Below are 22,691 nucleotides of genomic sequence, written 5' to 3' on the forward strand. Positions count from 1 at the left end.
AAGGTCAGTGAATACCACAACCACTACACCAGAGGAAGCTCAACAAATCATGTTAAACCCAGATTCGGCTCAAACAAGGGACTAAACACGTTTCGCAATTATGCCACAACAATGTGGAACGCCCTACCCAAAGCTGTAAAGGAATGTGAATCCCTGCCCACATTCAAAACCGCTCTTAAAGAGCACCTACGGGAGGCTGCAATTCGAAACTGGCCACCGTAAATGCCCAAAACCCCCATCACCTCCTAATAGACGGTCTCCTCCCCACCGCATGTATATATTCCCTCCCCACCGTATGTATATTTCTCTCCCACCCACCCACCCACCCCCTCCTAATGTACAGTCCCCTCCCCATCATATGTATATACTCTGTCAGGATCTAGGGGTTACAGTACTGTATATTTGAATACCGTTTATGTCACAAATGTATCAGTACTAAATACCTATATGTCCCTATGCCATAAATGTCATGTATGTTGTGTATGTCATAAATGTCTATATGAATTGAAAATGGGGGACCCTGATGGAAACAAGACAAACGTCTTTCTCAGGTCTGCATCCCCTTAACAATTGTATGTATTGAGCCGTACTGTATTGTACCCATTCTGCAATCTGTTAAATAAAGTTTTCATTCATTCATTCACCCCTCAGCTGGAACTTAAAAACAGGCATCTGGCAACCAGGAAACAGAAATGAGAGTACACAAAACTTTTACTTCAGTGTGTTCAAACCTATGTTACTCTATTTCATTAGCACTCAGTGATTTTTCTTTATTGTGTAAGAAACTTCATAATGTTACCTTTCAAAAGAGAACAGACTCATGCATGTGCTATAAGTATAAAGTATAATAAATCGCTAATTACTTTGGGTATGCAATCGTAAAACAATAATAATAATAATAATTAAAAAGATTTGCCCGATGCTTAAGTGGTTAAAAGTGGTGTTAATTAGAGCTGTGAATCTTCACTGGTCTCACGATTCGATTACGATTTAGCTGTCCACGATTCGATTAGATTCTACGATCAGCTCAATAATATATTACATCCTCAATTTTATAATTTATATTACTGCACATGGCTACTTTTTCATCAATTAATACAAGCAGTCAAATAAATTTACTTTTATTTAGAAAGTTCTTAAATCAGAATGTCAAAATAAATGTCTTTACTAGTGTTGCATGATACAGATAGGTATCTTGATTACCCAGCTGTTAAAAACGGTTCAATACTCTTTATTAGTATCAATACTTTTAGAATAGCCTGATGCTGTATTTTCTATGAGTTGAGTGGATGCATGACCAGAGCACTAGCTTTAATAATACAATAATAATAATAATAATAAATAATAAATAATAAATAATAAATAATAAATAATAAATAATAAATAATAAATAATAAATAATAATAATAATAATAATAATAATAATAATAATAATAATAATAATAATAATAATAATAATAATAATAATAATATATTTGATTTGTAGGGCGCTTTATAGTTGTGGAGCAAATGGAGCAAGCGGCACGGTGGTGTAGTGGTTAACACTGTCGCCTCACAGCAAGAAGGTCCAGGGTGCGTGTAGCATAATGACAAGCAAGCAGTGCAAAAATGCGGAAGCATTCGTCACCGCACGCCACTACGGTAAAGCGCCTTTCTTTTCAGGCCCGCTTTGGGAGCTGTCGCGCGGAAATAGGCTATCTATTGCCATTCTCTTTGACAAACTCTAACCTTAACCAGCTCCTTAACAGCGCCTAAACTTAACCGTTCTAACCTTAACCAACTCCGAAACAATGCCTAACCTTAACCTTAACCATGCCTAACCTTAACCATAGAAAGAATATTGCCATTATCTTTGACAAACTCTAACCTTAACCAGCTCCTTAACAGCGCCTAAACTTAACCGTTCTAACCTTAACCAACTCCGAAACAATGCCTAACCTTAACCTTAACCATGCCTAACCTTAACCATAGAAAGAATATTGCCATTATCTTTGACAAACTCTAACCTTAACCAGCTCCTTAACAGCGCCTAAACTTAACCGTTCTAACCTTAACCAACTCCGAAACAATGCCTAACCTTAACCTTAACCTTAACCATGCCTAACCTTAACCATAGAAAGAATATTGCCATTCTCTTTGACAAACTCTAACCTTAACCAGCTCCTTAACAGCGCCTAAACTTAACCGTTCTAACCTTAACCAACTCCGAAACAATGCCTAACCTTAACCATAACCATGCCTAACCTTAACCGGCGAAAGAATACACGCTAAAAAAAAAAATCACGTAAAAAAAAAAAAATATTTGATGGGATTCGAACTCGCCAGCAACGAGCCGTAGTATCCACAGCCATGCAGTCTTGCCAATTGAGCTATTTCTGGATACTGAATAAGGGGCGGTTACTGGCATCCGCTCGTGTCGAACCAAGGCGGGATCTCATGCGTATGCGCGGGCACCTCGCGAGCACGCCGGCGCACGCACGCACCTGAGCGAGCACGCCGCCGCCGGTGCACGCACCTGGGCGCTGGGCGGCGGAAAATGAAAGGCGCATTACCGCACGCCACTACGGTACCTGCGGTGACGAATGCTTCCGCATTCTTGCACTGCTTGCTTGTCATTAAGGAACAGGCGTCCAGGGTTCGATTCCCGCTTGGGGACCAGGTTTCCATGATGCCAGGTACTCAGGTGGGGTATCTCCCAGGCAGTGATGGGCAAGCTACTTGGAAAATGTAGCAAGCTACACTACAAGTTACTCTCGATTAAATATAGCTCAACTACAATGGAAGCTATCCCCAGGGAATGTAGCAAGCTACACTACAAGAACATGGCAAAAATAGCTAGCTACATCGGCACTACTTTTTTTTTTTTTTTACTTCGTGACCAAGTTTTTACCAAACAAATAGGCAGGACAAAAATTCTCAGTTTGATTGTTTATTATAAAACTGAAACAAGCCCTCGGTCTGGCTTTTTGTGTCATCCTTTTAACATGAACTTGTATTACACACTTCTTCAATATCTGAATTGTTTTACTTCATTTTACTAGTATTATGCTACCATGTATATACTACTACCAACTATGCTAATATGTCTATACTACTACAGTATGTACTCTCAGAGTATAACACTCAAGCTTGACACTGACAAACAATACTACTTATCCTTGGCTGCTAGATATGTACCACTCCTACTGACTTGTTGTACACAATTTGTAAGTTGCTTTGAATGAAAGTGTCAGCTAAATGACCAAGTGTATTTAAATATGTAACTCACAAAACATTCCATGGCCCCAAAATCATGTGGGGACCCTGGGGGTCCTGTCCCACAGGATGAGAACCACTGCTTTTCCCTCTTTTTTTCTTTTCTCCACCCCAATAATATTGATCATTTTCTGCCTACAGTGAAACATCATGATAGCAGCTATCTTAGTTAAAGTTAAAGCTGTTGACAAAGTGTACTGACTTGTGTGCTGTTTGGGAACAGTTGATTTTCATCAGCTCACCTGAATGTGTCCTCTGAGGCTCAAGTTAGTGCTGGACGTGTTGAGAGAGCAGCATATGTTTTAGCCGTTTTTTCAGTCAAACTCATAAATGTGTCCCAGATAGGGCCATGGAGAGTCATTGTTGTTATTGACATCATCCCTCTGCCATTTGGCGCAGACTGGTTCATGTAATCCGTTAAATTGCATTCATTCAATACGTCTGTGTTTTGATTTTCACTTCCTGCTTTGCGGCTGGAGTCCCGCCCTATCCTGCCTCTGATTGGCCTACCCGTAAAGTTTTGGCCTACCATACCCAATCGTGAGTCGTCACTCATATCTAAACAAACCAACCAATCATAGTGGGTTTTTTACTGGGAGTTTTTTTTTCTCCTCGCAGATCTTCTAGTCTAGACTGGAAAGTAGCGTGTAACGTTTCTCGTCGCTACGTTACTACTTCGTTCTATAAATAGCTCCGCTACAGAGATCGCTACCCTGGTTAAAAAGTAGCGAGCTACCAGCACGCTACTGAGAATTGTAGTTAAGCTATGTAGCGTCGCTGCTTGTAGCTAGCTACTGCCCATCACTGCTCCCAGGCCTTTCTGTGTGGAGTTTGCATGTTCTCCCCGTGCTCGCAAGGGTTTCCCCCCCCGATAAGATAAACCCAATGGAAAAACATGCACAACAGATCGCTAACGCTGTGGCGTCCTTGACGAAGATGGACAGGAGCACTTGGATTGGTCCCCGGGCGCGGCTCACGTTGACGCCCTATCTGGTCCCGGCTGCCCATGGGGGGAAGGACAACGGGATGGGAAAAGTGCAGAGAGACATTTCATCGGCGACTCAACTGCATGACAAATAAAGACTTCTAGTCTAGTCTAATCCCAAAGCGCTACATTGTAAAATAACATAAAAGCTAGCAAGAGTAATTTTTTTTCTTTTTCTAAATTTATTATTATTATTTTAATTTTTTTTTAATAATCGCTTATGTTCCGCCATGTACACATCGCGATGCATCTTAGAATCGACAAATGTCCACACCCCTAGTATAGTGTTAATACGCATGTACATTGCCCTCAAGAACTTTTGGCAATCTAGGTAAATGTGAACAAAAAAGGTTGTGGAAGAAATGTCATAATTTATCAGCTTGATCTTACACTATTTCTCACAACATGAGAAATAGAACCTTTAATTGAGTAAAAATTGTAGTGACCATTTTTTCTGTCAACTTTTACTAGGGAAGACAACTTTTACTAGGGAAGACGATGGAGAAATCGGACAGGAAAAAGTCACAGAAATTTTACCGATCTAATCGTTTATTGAGGTGCCAATGACTGACATGTATGTTTTTGAGAGGAAAAAAACACCTGACCAATTTTAACTCTTACAATGTTAGATTTCTCTCATATTTTTTATGAAACAACAATGACATTATCTTCAGTTTTATTCGTTCACATGTACCTACGTGGTGAGAATTCTTGAGGGCACTGTATCGGTATGCATGACCACGCGCTCCGCCACTTACCTGCATGAGGTTGAAGCGGGCCACCTCGTTGATGGGAGCATCCGAGATGATACCGTACTGCTCTGGGTTGACTATAGCTGGGCAGATGAAGCAGGTAAACAGCAGGTCTGTACACATGGTGCGCACCTCGCCCACCTCCAGGCGCTCCACACACGACAGCGTCTTGTACATCTGGGACACGATCCAGCGCAGGCTGTGGGGGAAGCAGTAGGTGTTCTGCTTCAGGTAACCGATGAACTTGTTGACCAGGGCCACCAGCTTGGCTTCGTTGTACTCCACGGCCGCCTGCACCTTCTGCTTGTAGCCCTCCGAACCCTTCTCCCCGAAGCGCTCCTGCTGGGCCGGCGTGAAGCGCTCCATCACCTTGGCCGGGTCTGTCTCCAGGTGGTCCTCATCCTCCACAAGCAGCTGCATGATTGGCTCATGGAGGGTGGCGGTGAGGAAGAGCTTGGCCGAGTACAGCCCCTCTGAGAAGAGCTTGAAGAGGATACTGAAGGCACAGGTGCCCCGCCGCAGCAGACGCCGAGGGTTGTCGCTCTCCTTCAGCTCAAACTCTATCAAGTACCGCAGCACCTGAAGGTGACAGCAAAGAGACGGACATCCATTCAATGCTGCACTGGGTTATTTTGAGGGGAGAAAAGAAGAGTTAAAAAAATAATGAAAAAACCATAATATCTTATTCCATTCCATCATAAAACAGTCTTTTTGAGGCAGTGTGAACCAAATTTAAGCCTAGAATATACAGAATATCTTTGTAGAGTGAATATATATTGTAACAATTTTATGTAAACACAGTGAAACAGCAACTTTCCAGGTATCCAGTTTTTCTCTGAGGAGTTTGTTTATTCAGTTGTGAAATATTTTGCAAATCTATTTGATCTATTGTTTATTTTTAATAGATGTTGTCTATATAAATCAACAAAGCTAAAATAAATAGTCTCCCACGTGCAATAATGCAGAATTACCTCTTTACATTTAGTATTTACCAGACATATATAATGCTCATCCTTTTTCAGGAGAAAAAAAAAGGAGAACAATTTAATAACAAAGTTGGTAGCCTTTTGAGTAATGCCAGAGGCAAATAGGGGTTCTTACCTGTAACAGGTAGCTCTCATCCTCCTGCATGATACAGTTGCCATAGAGTGAGGTGAAGACGGCGTAGATGACACTCTGGGTGTGCTCCTGGTTCAGCCTCTCTCCAGCCACCAGGCAGGAGGCCACCAGTCTGGGATTCTCCCGCATCCTGGCCAGGAACTCACCATAGATGCTCTCCTGGAAGCCCAGAGTCTTGTAGCCATCAACAAATTGTGTGTCCTCCAGCACTTTGGCATGTTGGCAGCATTCAGCCGGGGAGGCCTCCGCACTGTAGGACAAGGAGCTTAACCCATTAACGTTCGGCGGCCTGTATAATGGCAGTTACTGCCCGTCGCAGCACTTTGCCCCGTCTGTCGGCCTAGCACTGTATTTTTTGGAAAAGCTAAAAAGCCGCCGTTCGATTGACACCCTACTCAACCTATTACGCACTTCCAATCTCGGGTTACAAGGCCGAACAACCAACACGTGTCGGTTTCGGACAAGTGACCACATCCGGTTTCGGCTGGTCCTTTCACCTTTGACGGTGAAAATGATTGACCGTTTTTGTACCCAATGAAATTCTGGAGCTAATGGTATCTTATGCGAGCTGAGGGCTGATCCCTACGGTAAAAGGGACAGAAGAAGACGAAGAAGTTGTTTGTTTTGAGAATTCCTCACTCGCCCGTCCAAATGAATGAGCGGTCAGCCATTTTGGACGAATTATTACTGATACAAGGATTATAAAAACATCTGAAAAACACAAATTCTCCGTGAGATTGTTATAAATTTTGGACCTGTACTGTAGATAAGACTATGGAACCGTTATGTTTTCCAGCTCCTACCTCTCAGCTGGAACTCAAAAACAGGCATCCGGCAACAAGTAAACAAAACCCCTCAACATAAGGGGTTAAATTATTATCATTACCAGGGTTACTCCTGCTTTGTAAGTCTTGGGACAGAAAACCCCTAAAGGTTATTGAGGTGCCCATGAAAAAAGAATCTGCCATATTAAGCCTGATGTGATGTGATGTGCCCACCGCCCCCCACCAGCAGGGGCATGCGTCATTCTTTCAACTTAACAGTTGCAAGAGGAGAGGAAGTGGTAAGAGAACCTGGAAGCTCTTTGTGCAGAGCCGGTTAACAGAAGCCCCTTTCACACATGATGCACTGGACTCCTGAACTTAACTGCAAATTACCCGGAGGGACTGTGTGTGCGAACGCAAATGTTTTAATTATTCAGAGTTTAACCCTCCCAGCGCCCAAGTCCTAAATCCACGTAATGACCAACTGAGCCAATGTGAGAATAATACAGCAGATTATTGTTCACAGAATTCACATAGCGAGCGAGTGGGTGTCTCGAATACGTCTTGGTCATGCAACTGGCGCTAAACTGGAGGAATAAATACATCCGAGGGTGAAGGAGAAATTACAGTCATTCATTTACACAAAGACGACAACAAAAAAGATGAGATTCGGTAGCCTCTGTCTGTAAGAGCCAGAGCTGAAATCGTCACAGATTCAAGGAACAGCAAGACTTTTGTTTATGACCAAATTACAAACCTGTTACAGTACGTGACCGCAGTGTCATTTGTATCAAGGCGCAGGTTAACAACAAACTTTGCATAATTACTAGGGCCGTCAGTTTATCGCATTAATTAATTACACAGCAAATGATCGCGTTATGAAAATTAACTCAACATTTAAATATATATATTATTTTTATATATATATACCGGTATATATATATATATATATATATATATATATATATATATATTTTTTTTTTTTTTTTTTTTTTTTAATCTCATTCATTCGATAAGAACGTAGAATACACATTTACAGATTTTTTTTTTTAATATGATCCATTTGCATGTTCTTGGTATCTGATTCTAGGGACATCTATGGATCTCAGGGAATGTATTCCCAGTGTTAGAAATACTGTGTCTGTTACTAGGCTTGAGTAAATTGTAGTGATGTACGATATATTGGCCGCCGATATAATATCGGCCAATATGGCAGTTTTTTTTACACATCGGTATCGGTCCGATATCAAGATGGGGCCAATCTTAATCTTTTTTTTATTTATTTTTTTTACATGTTTTGGCCTTAAATAGTTTCAAAATATCTGTCATCTCTGAAAATAAGTTAAACGTTTATTTAATAAAAAAAAAAAAAAAAAGTGTTTTGGAAAATAGCTAAAAAAGTGTTTTCTATACGGAGATATCGACATCGGTAAATATCGGTATCTGCCAGAACAGCAATATTAACACTTTCAGAGCCCTTGATTAACCTTGATTTACCCCGTTGAATGCCACCATCCACTTCAATGTTAGCGTTAAAAACGCCTAATCTATGTTTTAAATTATGGCTATGTGTCTAATCTGCCCGTCGCTTATCAATGACTCGTTTACAGTCAACATTGTCGAAACGGATTTTTTTTTTTTTATTTTTTTTTTTAATAATCGGTTCATATCCTTTTTATAGCATTTCGAAAAGCTATCGTTCTCTCGAAGATTTTCGGGAAGATAGAAAGATTCCCTCATAAACGGCATTTATTGGAATATTCTCGAATACACTAGACACGTTGTCATTTGTCGGCCTATTTATGAATCATTTTCAAATAAACGCTAGATTATCGATAGTATATGTGTACGTATGCACGCTATAGACGCGAGCTGAAAAAATAGATTATCTTATTTCCTCATCAGCGATCGCACACACACAGACACATCACACATAGGGCAAACGCTGAGATCTCAGCGAATACAACTCTGATTATCCCAAGACTGGTAAAATAGATTCCTTACCTCAGAACAGATGTTCTCCAAAAAAATTATTCCAATTCCTGATCGCCATTCCAAATATCGATCACGCTTATTGATTGATTATTGGCTGCTGTGAATATATATTCCAGAATGATTCCCGTCCCGCGAGCAGATCCCTCTTGAGCAGACAGCTTGCCAGCACAAAGAGCGAGTTGGCTACAGATCCCAGGTCAGTCTAAGCGACTGACCTGCAGTTACACAGGGATAGACGATAGGGGGCACTTTTTTCCAATCTGAGCTCCTGTAGGGGCTGGTGTACCAACGGGAGACTCGGTTGATGAAATATGAATTCAGATCGCTAATAAAACAATATTTGTCGTCGTGGGCACTCAACGGGGGGGCTGATAAAACGAGTTATGTCGTCCGTGGCACTGAAAGTGTTAATATCGGTTATCGGTATCGGCCACAATTTTCACATCGGTGCATCACTAGTAAATTGTAATGAACCAAATGAGAATATCAATTACATTTTTTTTTTTATCTTTGACTGAATAACACCATGCTAAAATTGACCAGACCTGAAAAATCTAAGCAAATTAATAAATGGAAGATGATTAAACAGAAGGTTTTGTAGATACAGCACTGAATTCTGCCATCCGGACACATGCCATTTGAAATATGATTATAGAATATAAGGCCTAAAATGGTTATGCGATTAAAATGCGATTAATTAGATTAATTAATTAATTAAAAATCCTGTAATTAATTAGATACATTTTTTTAATCGCCTGACACTGACAGCACTAATAATTACCGTTACTAAATACATTGTATTCAGTAATATAAAAAAAAAAGTCTACTTTCGTGATACAGACTGGACTTCCTCGTAAACCACTTCGATTTCTAGAAATTACAATACAATCAGAGCCAATCAGGGACTACATTCTAACTGCTATTCTGTCCCCCAGTTGAATGTAGCCCATGATTGGTTCCCGTAGTTGATGACGTTAGTTTAGTAATGGCAACAAGCGGATATAAATAAACAGCCATGAGTGCAGTTATAGCAGAAATAGACGCAATAACAAGAGTAGCCTAAGCACTAGCAGAGTTTCTCCGTCGCTCTTCCGACTGGATTACTTTTGGCCATTCTGACCTGGTGAGGATGAGGCGGTCGAGGTTGATCCTCTGCTGCTTGGTGATCCAGGCGGCTCGGTAAAGCCTCTCGGCCGTCTTCAGGACGTCGCCGTTGAGCCGCTGGATCAGCTGCTTCTCTGAGGCCACATACAGCCGCTCCTGCTTCAGGTGGTGGGCCAGAGTGTGGATGTCTGGCTTCACCATCTTCACTGGCTCAGGCAGGCAGAGAGGCAAAGAACTGCAGCCGGGGAGAGACAACAGCGGGTCAGTGACATGGGAGAGAGAACAGCAACTGATAATGGAGACTTCTGAAGAAAACACGAGTCAACAGCAACAGAGCAAGAGCTAAACCAATATTTGGATCTTAACTCATTCTGCGCCACGGGTCGGGGCGCCAGAGGGCACTATTACGCCAGCACTGTAAGTCAATGGGCCGCTTTGTTCACTTGAGTGCTTAAAATTAGGGATGCACGATAATTATCGGGCCGATATCAGCAATTATGACATCATCCCGATAAAATTATTTTTTTTTTTTCATGTCGACGTTCACACGCACAATATATGCTTACTTAGGATTTGACTTGATTCAACAACAAAGCAGTCGGGGCAATGGCAAGCCGAAAACGGTCGAAATGTGGTTATTTGAAGTTTGGATATTTTTTTCACAACTGAGGTAGGTAGATCATTTTTAGAGACTAAAGTACAGAGAAAAAAAAGGTACCGGTATCGATTCACAGGTACCGGTACCGTATCGGTTAAAATGTGAACGGTATACCCATCCCTACTGACAAAGCACAATACCTGTTGGTTTTTAGTTCACTCATTGTTCAGGGAAACACATTGTTAGACATTGACAGATTGTGAATTTTGTGATCGACTCAAATTATATTTATTTGGAAAAATAAATATAGTCACTTTATTTGAAGAGTCAAAACTGTTCTCTTGGCTTTGTTTTGTTCATAGTAGTAACGCTCATGTCATGATAAATCTGGTTAGGTCAAAACTACAGGAATATACATAAAAAAAAAGATTTATAATACAATAAATATATATATATCGGTTATCGGTATCGACCTTGAGCAGCAGAAAGTTATCGGTATCGATATCGGGGTCAAAAATCAATATCGTGCACCCCTACTTAAAATTAGGGATGCACCGAATATTCGGCCGCCGATAATTATCGGCCGAAAATGGTCAAAAAGGTTATTTCGGCCGAAAGGGTTTTAGCACCGAAAATATATCACAGAATGTCAAAGAACAGGGACGTTCGTAACATACCTAACGTGTTGTTGTGATGACATAATCAAAACGCAGCTTCAGTCATTACATGCGCAACGTGAGCTCTTCAGTCCTGCGTTCTGCAGTCTGTGATAACTCCTCTTGGGACTCGGGAGTCGCGCTGTTTCTATGTAAACACTGCGCGCAACGCGTCCAATAAATGAGTCTTTAACATGGTTTATATCCTCACACACTATATGCCCTCACTATATGCCCGTCGCGGTTAAAAACCTTTTTAATTAACGTTAGCGTTAAGCTAGCTAACAAGGCTTCCGGTCCTCTTTCTCTCGTCTCTCTTAAAGCTACGTCATCCCCCGCTAATAGTGACGGGAGATGTAGTAAATACAACAGTCCTTCCATGTAGGCTAGAACGCCGTGAATTATGACAGTAGTTCAAGTTTCTTTATGAGTTGTCATACAAAAATACAGAGTACTTTTATATAAAATGCTTACTGTAGCCACTACAGTAACATCATTAAGTCTGCTATAAGCTATTATCCCTCTCATGTGTGCAGATCTTTATGCCGTTTTAAAGCACATTGGCTTTGTTCTGAATGCACTTTGTTGTAGTTATCCTACAGAGAAAAGAAAATGCACTTGACTTTAATGCACATTTTGTTGTATGCAAAGAGAAAATGTTTAAATTGTACAATCTTTCAGCAGTCAGTCTGGAATTAATGTATGCATTCAAAAGTGCTGAAAAAAATTTTTATGGACCCATAATAGTGATTATTAATATTATTTAAGTTAAGTTTTGCCATAATCATGTCTTTTGTCATAATCAGGTAGCTGGAAAAAAAATACATTATATATTTCTATTAATCATTTTCGGCCTTTCGGCCGCATCCCTACTTAAAATATATCTTATATTATATCTATGGGTCTAATACACCCGTAGATCGTCAGTGAGTTGCTTCCAGTCAACATGTACAAAACGGATTGTTTTTTCATCCGTACATTTCCGTTTTTGAATATGAATATAGTTTTAGTAATCCCAGGAAAAGACGCGATAATAGCCCTTAAGTGGAATACACTAAACACGTTGTCATTTTTCACCCGATTATCGAATCTTCCTGAAATCAACGCTAGATTATCATTATTATCCTTCCTCATGCAAGAATGAAATGGCCCTCGTAGCGCGAGGCTCCCCCAGTCCCCTCCTGCACCCAACGGCACACAGCCGCGATGGCGGTAGAAAAAAATATCAGATCAACGCAAGATTTTATATATAGAGTCCTTACCTGGTATCTGATGTAATGCAAAAGAAATAATCCAATTATGTGATCGCCATTCCAAATACTGCTTGTTGAGGTCCGTCCCACATTACCGAGCGTTACACATGAACGGGCGGGCGGGGTTACTGTTCCATGCCATCGTTGTATAGGCCTACCTCGCCTGAGTATTTAAACCCCACCCGCACAGCTCGGATCGTCCCAGAAAAGAAACTACACCATTTCTAATGGAGTGCAATACCAGCTGGAAGGCGGCGGTATTTTCCCTTTTGCGAGCTCAGACCCATTCCCAATGATAACATCAGGCTGGATGGATGAAAATGAATGGATATCGCTAATAAAAGAAATAACGATTAAAACCCGACTATACTCGTGATTGGCGCTGAACGGTCGGCGAGTTAACCAGACTATCATCGGGTCTGGCGTTGAATGAGTTAATGTGAAGCCTAGAGCAGAGCAAGTAGAGCTTTATCATCTCAAATTATATTCTATTTGCAGCAGGTATTCACATATGTAGCAAATACGGATGCAGGGCTGTACGCTAAGCTTTTTCACTAGGGACACACTTGCCCCTAAATGAGAAATTTAGGGGCAAAGAATATTTTTTAGGGGCACATTTTTAAATAACTATTTTACCATTATAATGCAAAAAAATATGTTCCTCCTGCCTCATTACTGTGGTCCTTTTATTTAACATTTAAGTGCGTTTGTTTTCAGGTTTGTATCTTTTATAATGAACCAACTGAGAAAGTGTGTAAATCACTAATAGAACAAAAACAACAAACTGTGTGTGTGTGTGCGCGCGCTTGTGTAGTGCTCCTTGAATGAGATCACCACAACACACACACACCATTGCATTAATCAGGAGGACAAGAAACTCTGCATACCTTTGTTTCACAATGAAAAGTGCTTTATAAATAAAATGAATTATTATTATTGTAAATAACCCCATGAAAGGTTTATTATTTTTATGGGTAATTACCCGCTTCATATTTGTGATGTTACTGGTTTCAGGGTGTGCCTAAAGTGATCAATGTGTTGGGCCGTTTATAGAAATCTATGCCAATTAATGTTTATGTATATCCGGGACTTTTTTTTTTATAAGAATTGAGAGGCCTACTACGGTATGTGTATATGTGACCTTTATTTTGAAAACAGTGTTGCGACTAGGGATGGGTACCTTTCACATTTGAACCGATACCGGTACCTGTGAATCGATACCGGTACCCAACGGTACCATTTTTCTGTACTTTAGTCTCAAGAAATTTAATTTACCTACCTTAAAAAAAATCCAAACTTCAAATAACTACAATTGACAGTTTTTTTTTTCCCCCTGGTATCTCACTTGATTCGATACTCGGTAGTACCGACGTGTTTCGGTTCGGTACCTCAAAAGTACCGAATTCGGTACCCATCCCTAGTTGCGACGCAACCTTGTTTACATTTGCGCTTTTGACAGTGAAATGTTCCGTTCAACTTAGCTCGAAGGAAAGACGCTAATCAAAAAGCTTTAATTTACCCGTATGAGGCTCTTACGGTGGGACTTTGATTGTTTATAGAAGTGGAATGTAATACTATGCAGAACGAGAAATAAACAGTGATTTTACCAGCAGTAAGTTGCAAGCCACTTTCATACGGGGAACCGTGACAATTATTAGTATTATCTTATTTGCATATTGTCTCATTATTAGATAGATAGGTTGATACTTTATTGATCCCCGGAGGGAAATTTAAGTAGACAGTATTTAAGTATTGAAAAACATCCTGTGGGTGACTCACCTAATGCATGGCTGAACGTTAGAAGTGTCCGTGTCCCCGTCATTGTAATCATCACTGCCAGATCAGACTTAATTTAATCGGCTATGGTCTCTTATCATCTCTCCACATCGGACGTGGTTGTCATAAGATGGACTGATATCCGCTCCGTTGTTCTTGCAGAGCATAATTAGCGGCTTAAACGTATTGAAAGGAAGTTCTTCTTTGACGATGCAACATTCACTTTCGATTAGATTGTTCGCTAGGAATTATGGGATTTGGTGTTGGATGTATGGACTCTACGCAGATGGGGACATGGTATTTAATCGCACGATAGACTACAACTACCAAGTTGCGTGGCCCAGATTCACTCCACACGCAAATCTTTTTTTCCACAGGCTATCGCAGTAAATTCATTCATCGCAGACAGATTTTTTCATAGCACCGGCGTGACATTATGTCGCACTGTACAGCCCTGGTTGTAAGCTAATGTTTTACTATTTTTTTTATCCAATTTGTATGGATTAATTTAGGAGTGAAATGCGAATGAAGGGTTGAAATCACTACTCGCAAGGTTGCCCCCAAATATAATTTTCCACTCGCACGGGCCAAATTAAGGGGCAATTTGCGATCATCTCGTTGCAGTGTACAGCCCTGGGATGTCCAAATCAGATCTTTGAGATCGGGGTTGATCAAGGCTAACTGCTCGGTATGGGCTTTATTGAGCACTAACTAAAGCCAATCCTTTGTTTTACGTCTCATGCCGTAAACGAGACAAGAGCACAATTTGTGACACGTGTACAAGCCTTGTGGCGCGGCAGCTTAGCTAAAATGACTGCAGTGTGGAAATATTTGAAATTTAAAAACAAAAAGCAGTCCAACAGCCACCTGTAATGTGTACAATGTGAGCATTTCACTAGGCAGTAGTACTGTGTTCAATAAAAAAAAACTTGATATGGCACATGAAAAACAAACACTCAGCGAGTTCATTCAGGCAATACAGGCACACTGGAGGACACTTTTAAAAAGACAGACATTTCCTCGAGACAGTGACAAGGCCAAAAACATTATTTCATTAATCGTTTTGGATGGCCAGCCCATCAGATCACTGTGGTAGCGAATACAGGTTTTCGCCGTCTATTGGAGCTGTACTAGGAGCCACGACATGCCCTACCGTCTCAACACTGCATTATGAGTTTTACAACAAGGTTTGTGACCACCAAGAGGCATTTTATCTAGGGATGCCCCGATCGATCGGCCACCGATCGTTATCGGCCGATAATTAGTATAAATATGCGATCGGGGAATTCCGATAATTAGTCATATTCGCAGATCGCGGAAACTGATCAAGTGGATATCTCACTTGCTTGTCTCAGACGCACAGGACCTGCAAACTGCTCCTCCTCCCTAGCCCCGCCCGTACCCGTGTAGAGTTTGTAAACACGGACCTCCTCTGCTGAGTCTAGATAGTGCATTCGACCTGAGCTAACGTTAGCTACCTAGCTATCGTTACTGTTTAAACAAAATTACCCAGTCAACTATTCACTTTTAGTAGGCATTGTCTAACGGTATTTAGCCGGCTAGCTACCGATAGCTCCTGATATCAACAAATGCTCCAGCAAGTCTTGTAGTGCATGTTGATACCTCCGTTAGCTCGCGTTAGCTCGCGTTAGCTGACGTTAATTCACTGTTCAAAACTAAATGTCCGATTGAACTAAATAGTTGTCTTAACGTCATCTAGCAGGCTAGCAGTAGCTACAGATAGCTCCTGATATCAATGTCTTATAACATTGATTGAATGCGTATTCGAGCTGAGGGCTTGCTGAATGTTAAATGACCAAAGCATAACGTTACCAATAGGGTCCCGCTGCAGCGCCGGAGAATCCTTTTTGGTAGCTGGAGGCTACTAGAGTACACACAGACAGTGGAGCTGTTTGCAGATAGCGAGCATTTTGACTTGTTGCGTGGTGGCGATGTCTCGCAGATAATACAAGTACCGGTACAAGTCTAATTATATAATATATATATTTTATTAAAAAAAAAAAAAAATTATATAAAATAATTTTTAATTTCCTTTTAATCAAAAACGATCGGTATCGGATCGGTATCGGCCGATATGGCTCACGACGATCGGTGATCGGTGATCGGTGGCAAAAAACGTGATCGGGGCATCCCTAATTTTATCTGATGTGACTGCCATTGGCTTTACCACAGACATTTGGATTTGTGATGTTTGACCGATGTCCTTGCTTCACACTGGATCGACTCCACTTTTGATTTAAAGCGTGCGATATTGCAGGCTCATCAGTTTCACGGATTGCATACAGCAAAGCATGTAAAACAGGCAATCGAGGAGATGCTGAACACATGGGGAATAGACAAATATGAATAAAGCCATGGATGATATGAGAGTACCATGTGGGGGCAGCATCGTGCACACACTTCAGCTGGTCGAACACAAGGGTCTGCTTTCTCAGCGCAGTATCACACTTCACCTGGTCGTACACAACTTCCAAGGGTCTGCTTTCTCAGCGCAGTGTCACAGACACACTGGCTGATGCAAGAAAGATAGGCCATTCCAAACATTCACCACAGGCCTAAGCACATCTGGAAGATATCCAAATTGATCTGAAAAAGCGCCTACAGCTAGATGTGCAAGTTAGATGGAACAGCAGTCACTACATGCTGCAGAGCCTTCTGAAGCAAAAACAGACTCAGTGTCTATGCAGCTGACCACAACCTTCCAGGTTGAGAAGACGGTCATGGTTTTAGCTCCCTTTGAAGAACTGACAAGGGTAGTGAGCGCTGAGACTGCAACAGCAGCTGATGTAATCCCTGCCATAACGTCCTTAAACATGTTCTTTCTCATGAGACTAGCACTGACCAGGGAATCAAGATAATGTAAAGCACTCTCCTAGAGGCGGTGGATAGATGCTTCAGCCAGGTTGAGGCTGAGTCACTCTAGTCTACTGCATTGACACTTTAGTGGATCCCAGATACAAAGACAGGCAAGTCCAGTAAATGTACCTTCTAAATACTATGATAGCCTATTTTAGTATTTTGCTTTATGATGAATGAAATCTAAGTCACCAGTATCAATAATTTAAGCCAAATGGTTAGATTAATTATTAAGTACACTACATTATTGATCTATTTTCAGATACTTCACAAATGCAGACAACCTGAAGCAGGTTAAGCATGCTCTCAATTAAGAGGTAGGGAAATGGAGGTAAGTCTCAAAACAAGTCATTGATGAGAAGAGGAACTGGCTGTCCGCCCAACAGGGTAGAGAATAGATGCTGACTTTCCTCAAAAAGAACCTTCACTTAATTTTGAAGTGAGTAAGAGTACAAATAAACAAGAGAGAGCACCAATATTAAGCACTTAATAAATAAACTGGCGTTCCTTGATAACGAGAGTGCCTTGCATTTTTATTATTTAGATATAACGTCACAGTGACCAATCGCAGCCACTCTTATTGTTTGGGACCAAATACGGTCACATCCCATTCCCAGTAAAAAGTGGGAATCTCTGGAATGGGTTTGGGCTGTATCAGGGCTCTACAGTGCGACCAAATTGCTCGCATATGCCCCTAAAAATATGTGTGTGCGAACCGTAAAAATCAATTACGCGCACGCTGTGCGAGTACAGATTACAGCCTCTCTCGTTACAGCCTCTTCCTCCGCCGCGAGAATCATTAAAAAAACTACAAGTCCCACATTGCACTCAAGCCAACGGTCCAATCACAGTAGAGTGACGTGACTGGTTTCATGAGAAAGAAAGCAAATGACCAATCGGAAGCTCTCATTTGGCTTGTTTACTTCCTGAAACGCCACCATTGCGATATGAGAGTTTCCCGAGACATGTAACTTCTAGTCTTACCAATAGCAATATATTTTAGAACACCTAGATTTAGCGATAGCAATAGTAATATAACGTTAATGCAACAAAACGAATGCCTTGCTTTGTTAATCATAACGTTGATGCAGTAGCGTATGCCGTTGTGTTGACTGTAACGGACATGATAACAACATAACACTGTGTACACATTCAAATTGCGATAATCGATTCTATCATTTTCAAATCGATGCAGTTGAATTTCCCCCTTAGGATCGATGCATTGTTACACCCCTACACCAAAGTAACTGCCGGCCGACTGTATGTGTGTACAGCTAACTTGGCTAGCGTTATCAACAGCAGAGGTGGGCAATAGGGTCCAGCTGCAGCGCCGGACGGCCGGAGTGCAAGCGGTGTGACGTAATTGGCAGACTCGACTGTCAATCAATAGTCTACCTGACACGCAAACTCATAAACAATGTTTCTGTACTGGAGGTGTACAGTATTTCAATAGGCAACCCTGAAAGGATTATTTCTCTAGAAGAGCAACAAAGCCAAAACATAGGCATAAAAGGGGCAAAAGCTAAAGTTAAGTGACTGTTACTTTTGTAGCAGTAGTTTGATTTGATAGTTTATTTGATAGGGACAGCACATGTTAATGAACATCAAGTACAAAATACAAAATGTAAACATGCAGGGTTGTAGCAAGAGCTAATTTACACACATGCACGCACAGTACAAATATACATTTATTTAAAAAAAAAAAAAACTCTTTTACTTGAAATATTTTCACTGTGCTCCTAAATATTTTTGGGTGCTCCTAAATGTCTTTGTGTGCTCCTAACTTTTTTCATTTAGGAGCACCTGTGCCCCTAGTGAAAAAGGTTAGCGTAGAGCCCTGTGTATACGGAAGTGGCTCTCAAGGTGACGATTAGACAACACTTTCTGTTGTCAGTAGATGGCAGCATTGGTTTAAAATTAAAAGGTGAAAATGTTGAAAACTACAACAATGCATTTCCCAAGAGCGTTAGCACAGGTCACAAGGTCACTGGGATGTGTCTATATTCTTCGATGTGATCTGAACAGCGGTAAACTATTACTGCAAGTAACCTCGGTATAGCGACCGTGAATGGTAAACTAATTATCTTAACAAAAGTGCGCTGGTAGCGTTACATATGTTGTCTAAAGCAGGGTTTCCGTTAGAATTTTTTTTTGCAGGTCTGAGTGTCCGGTAGATTTCAATCTACCGGACAAATGGGATAAATTCCGGTCAGAGTTTATTGAGCTTAAAAACAATTGATAGGCCTATATAAAGAATGACATCATCAAGGCATTTATAATATTTTAACTTAAAACTAGGCTACTTTTGCGTATATACTAGGGCTGTCTTAAATACTTCGAAGCTTCGTTCGATGGCACAAGCTTCGAACATTAAAAAAAATCGAAGTTATAAAAAAAAAAAAAAAAACTTCGATTTGTGTGTGTGTGTGCAGGGAGCGAAATTAACTTTTTGACTCACCGGCCAGTGGCGGGTAGATGGGAAGAGTCTACCCGCCAAGCATATTTCTTACCTGCCAAAATTTTTTTGATTAAAAAATTATATATATATATATATTTTATATAAAAACAAATTTGAAATAAAATATATATTATATAATCATACTTGTAGTTGTATTATCTGCGAGACATCGCCACCACGCAATAAGACAAAATGCTTGCTATCTGCAAACAGCTCCACTGTCTGTGTGTATACTTGAGTAGCCTCCAGCTCCAGCAAGGATTCTCCGGCCCTGCAGCTAGACCCTATATTCAGCTAGACCCTACATTCAGCATGCAAGGATTCTCCGGCGATGCAGCTGGACCCTATTTATAACATTACAATTCTTTTGTCAAATCACATTCAACATGCCCTCAGCTAGAATACGCATTCAATCAATGTTATAAGACATTGATATCAGGAACTATCTGTAGCTACTGCTAGCCCGGTAGATAACGTTAAGACAATTTAGTTTACTGGGACAGATAAGATCTAATGTGAGCTAGCTAAGCTAGCTAACGAGGGAACGGAGGTATTATGCACTCGAGTCGACTATTGCTGGAGCATTTGTTGATATCAGCAGCTATCAGTAGCTAGCCAGCTAGATACCGTTAGACAATGCCTCGTCATGTATTAAACTAAAAGTGAATAGTTGACTGGGTCATTGTTTAAACAGTAACGGTAGCTCAGCCCGCATATCGCAATGGTGGCGTTTCAGGAAGTAAACAAGCCAAATGAGCTTCCGATTGGTCATTTGCTTTCTTTCTCATGAAACCAGTCACGTCACTCTACTGTGATTGGACCGTTGACTTGAGTGCAATGTGGGACTTGTCGTTTTTTAACGATCTCGCGGCGGAGAAAAAAAAGACGAGAGCGGCTATAATCTGTACTCGCACAATCAAAATAAGAGTATCGTTATGAACTACACGTCTACACGCCACACGGCGGGCAGCCCTCTAAGTGTCAAGCGCCAAAGGTAAAAACTGACCGCCCCTGGCGGGCGGCGGGCTTTAGTTTCGGTCCCTGTGTGTGTGTGGTGTGTGGTGTGTGTGTGTGTGTGTGTGTGTGTGTGTGTGTATGTGTGTGTGTGTGTGTGTGTGAGAGAACTACCCATCCCAGTTAGGACAGCCGAATCCCATCCAATCTTTCGCCGTCAACTAAAGACTCACTTCTTCAACCATTATCTGAAATGATAAAAAAAAAAAAAAAAAAAAAAATCTAACCGTGACTAACCTTACTGTCATGCACTTTTCCTAATAAACTAACCTACACTGTAACACGCAACACTTTGATAAACATTGTTACTCAGCTGATAGAGTTGTACCCTTCTTGCTGTCTTGTCGTACAGAACTTGTAAGTCGCTTTGGATAAAAGCGTCAGCTAAATGACTAAATGTAAATGTGTGTGTGTGTGTGTGTGTGTGTGTGTGTGTGTGTGTGTGTGTGTGTGTGTGTGTGTGTGTGTGTGTGTGTGTGTGTGTGTGTGTGTGTGTGTGTGTGTGTGTGTGTGTGTGTGTGTGTGTGTGTGTGTGTGTGTGTGTGTGTGTGTGTGTGTGTGTGTGTGTGTGTGTGTGTGTGTGTGTGTGTGTGTGTGTGTGTGTGTGTGTGTGTGTGTGTGTGTGTGTGTGTGTGTGTGTGTGTGTGTGTGTGTGTGTGTGTGTGTGTGTGTGTGTGTGTGTGTGTGTGTGTGTGTGTGTGTGTGTGTGTGTGTGTGTGTGTGTGTGTGTGTGTGTGTGTGTGTGTGTGTGTGTGTGTGTGTGTGTGTGTGTGTGTGTGTGTGTGTGTGTGTGTGTGTGTTTCCATTGGGTGGGGCCGGGGGACAAATACACTGGAGGAAAGTAACCCAGCTCAGCACTGCCCAAATTATATCATCCTCAAATACATATACACCTACATGCCTTGTAGAATTCCACACATAAGAAAGAAAGATACTGGGATGAATAAACAAAATAGGAAATACAATTTAGATAAGGTGCTACTGAGATGTTTTGGTGAGTTCTTTGTTTTTTTGTGGAAGTTGCCCTTCTTAAAAATGCATGAACATTCACTGATAATTGGTCTGTAGTGGAGTCTACAAGGTCTACATTGCCGGACCATGTAGAATCCGGACCTTGTAGACTGACATAGGGCTGGGCGATATAACGATAACGATAAATATCGCGATATATTTTAATAATCGATATCGAATATCGAAATAAAAAAAAATCTGATTTTTTTTTTTTTTAACCTGCAACAGGGCAGTTTTAAAACCAGAGACAGTGGACAGACTTGTCTTTCTTGCCTGCAACTTAAAGTAATGGCTTTGCTTGTCCAAATGACAATACTGACCAAATTCAGATTTCTTTTTCTCTTGTCCATTTATTTTGTTTGCTTTCTAATTTAAAATACATTTTGAAACCGTCTGTACACAGTAGGCTATGTGTGCTAGCAGAACTAGACTCCAGTCACGAGTCACAGTGCACATGTGCGGTGGTTTGTCCACCAAAAAAGCGCCAAAAGATCGAAAATAAACTAGCAGAGCCAGAACTGTTCAACTCCTCTGGAGCCACAGCCAGCAGAGAAGCCGGTTTACTTTAGCTTTTAAACCAGCTGCAGCCTGAGAACTGGAGTGTGAGGGGATGTAACACTAAAGATGGCGGCAATGACAAAGAATTGCTGCAAAATAAACATACACCTGTTGTTAAAAAAAAAATAAAAAATGTTTTCTTTTTTTTTTAATTTTTTTTTATACTTATAACAATTCGATAATTATCGATATCGAGAAATAAAATAAAATTATCATATCGTTATCGCGATATGATTTTTTTCCATATCGCCCAGCCCTAGACTGACATAATTCTGTGCATAGTTTAGTCTACACAGGCCATATTTCAAATAATCAAACTTCATTCATCTTAAACATTCTTGATTTGGGGGATTGGTAGTTCCCATGAAATCTGAAGTTGTTCAAACGACAACAGCGATCCACCTTGAATTAAATCACACAGCCGAGTGAAACCTTGTTGGCTCAGTCACGAAAGGGGCTACTTAATTAATTAATCCAACCCACTTTATTTATAGAGCACATTTAAAAACAACAACG

The 22,691-nt window shown here is 40.9% G+C and overlaps 1 protein-coding gene across 3 annotated transcripts in view; it reads right to left on the minus strand.

The window, feature by feature from the left end:
• The window catches only part of gapvd1 (GTPase activating protein and VPS9 domains 1), a 136,426-nt gene that overhangs the window by 70,459 nt on the left and 43,276 nt on the right, over positions 1–22,691 (minus strand). For all 3 annotated transcript variants that reach the window (XM_084327273.1, XM_084327272.1, XM_084327271.1), the window contains exons 3-5: positions 9,991–10,209; positions 6,094–6,361; positions 4,999–5,571 (exon numbers count right to left, since the gene is read on the minus strand). In XM_084327273.1, the coding sequence (XP_084183399.1) occupies positions 4,999–5,571; positions 6,094–6,361; positions 9,991–10,175 (1,026 nt within the window). In that variant the 5' untranslated portion in view covers positions 10,176–10,209. The remainder of the gene's footprint in view (positions 1–4,998; positions 5,572–6,093; positions 6,362–9,990; positions 10,210–22,691) is intronic.

The sequence above is a fragment of the Notolepis coatsorum genome (assembly GCF_963971535.1).
Source record: "Notolepis coatsorum genome assembly, chromosome: 1".
Lineage (NCBI taxonomy): Eukaryota > Metazoa > Chordata > Actinopteri > Aulopiformes > Paralepididae > Notolepis > Notolepis coatsorum.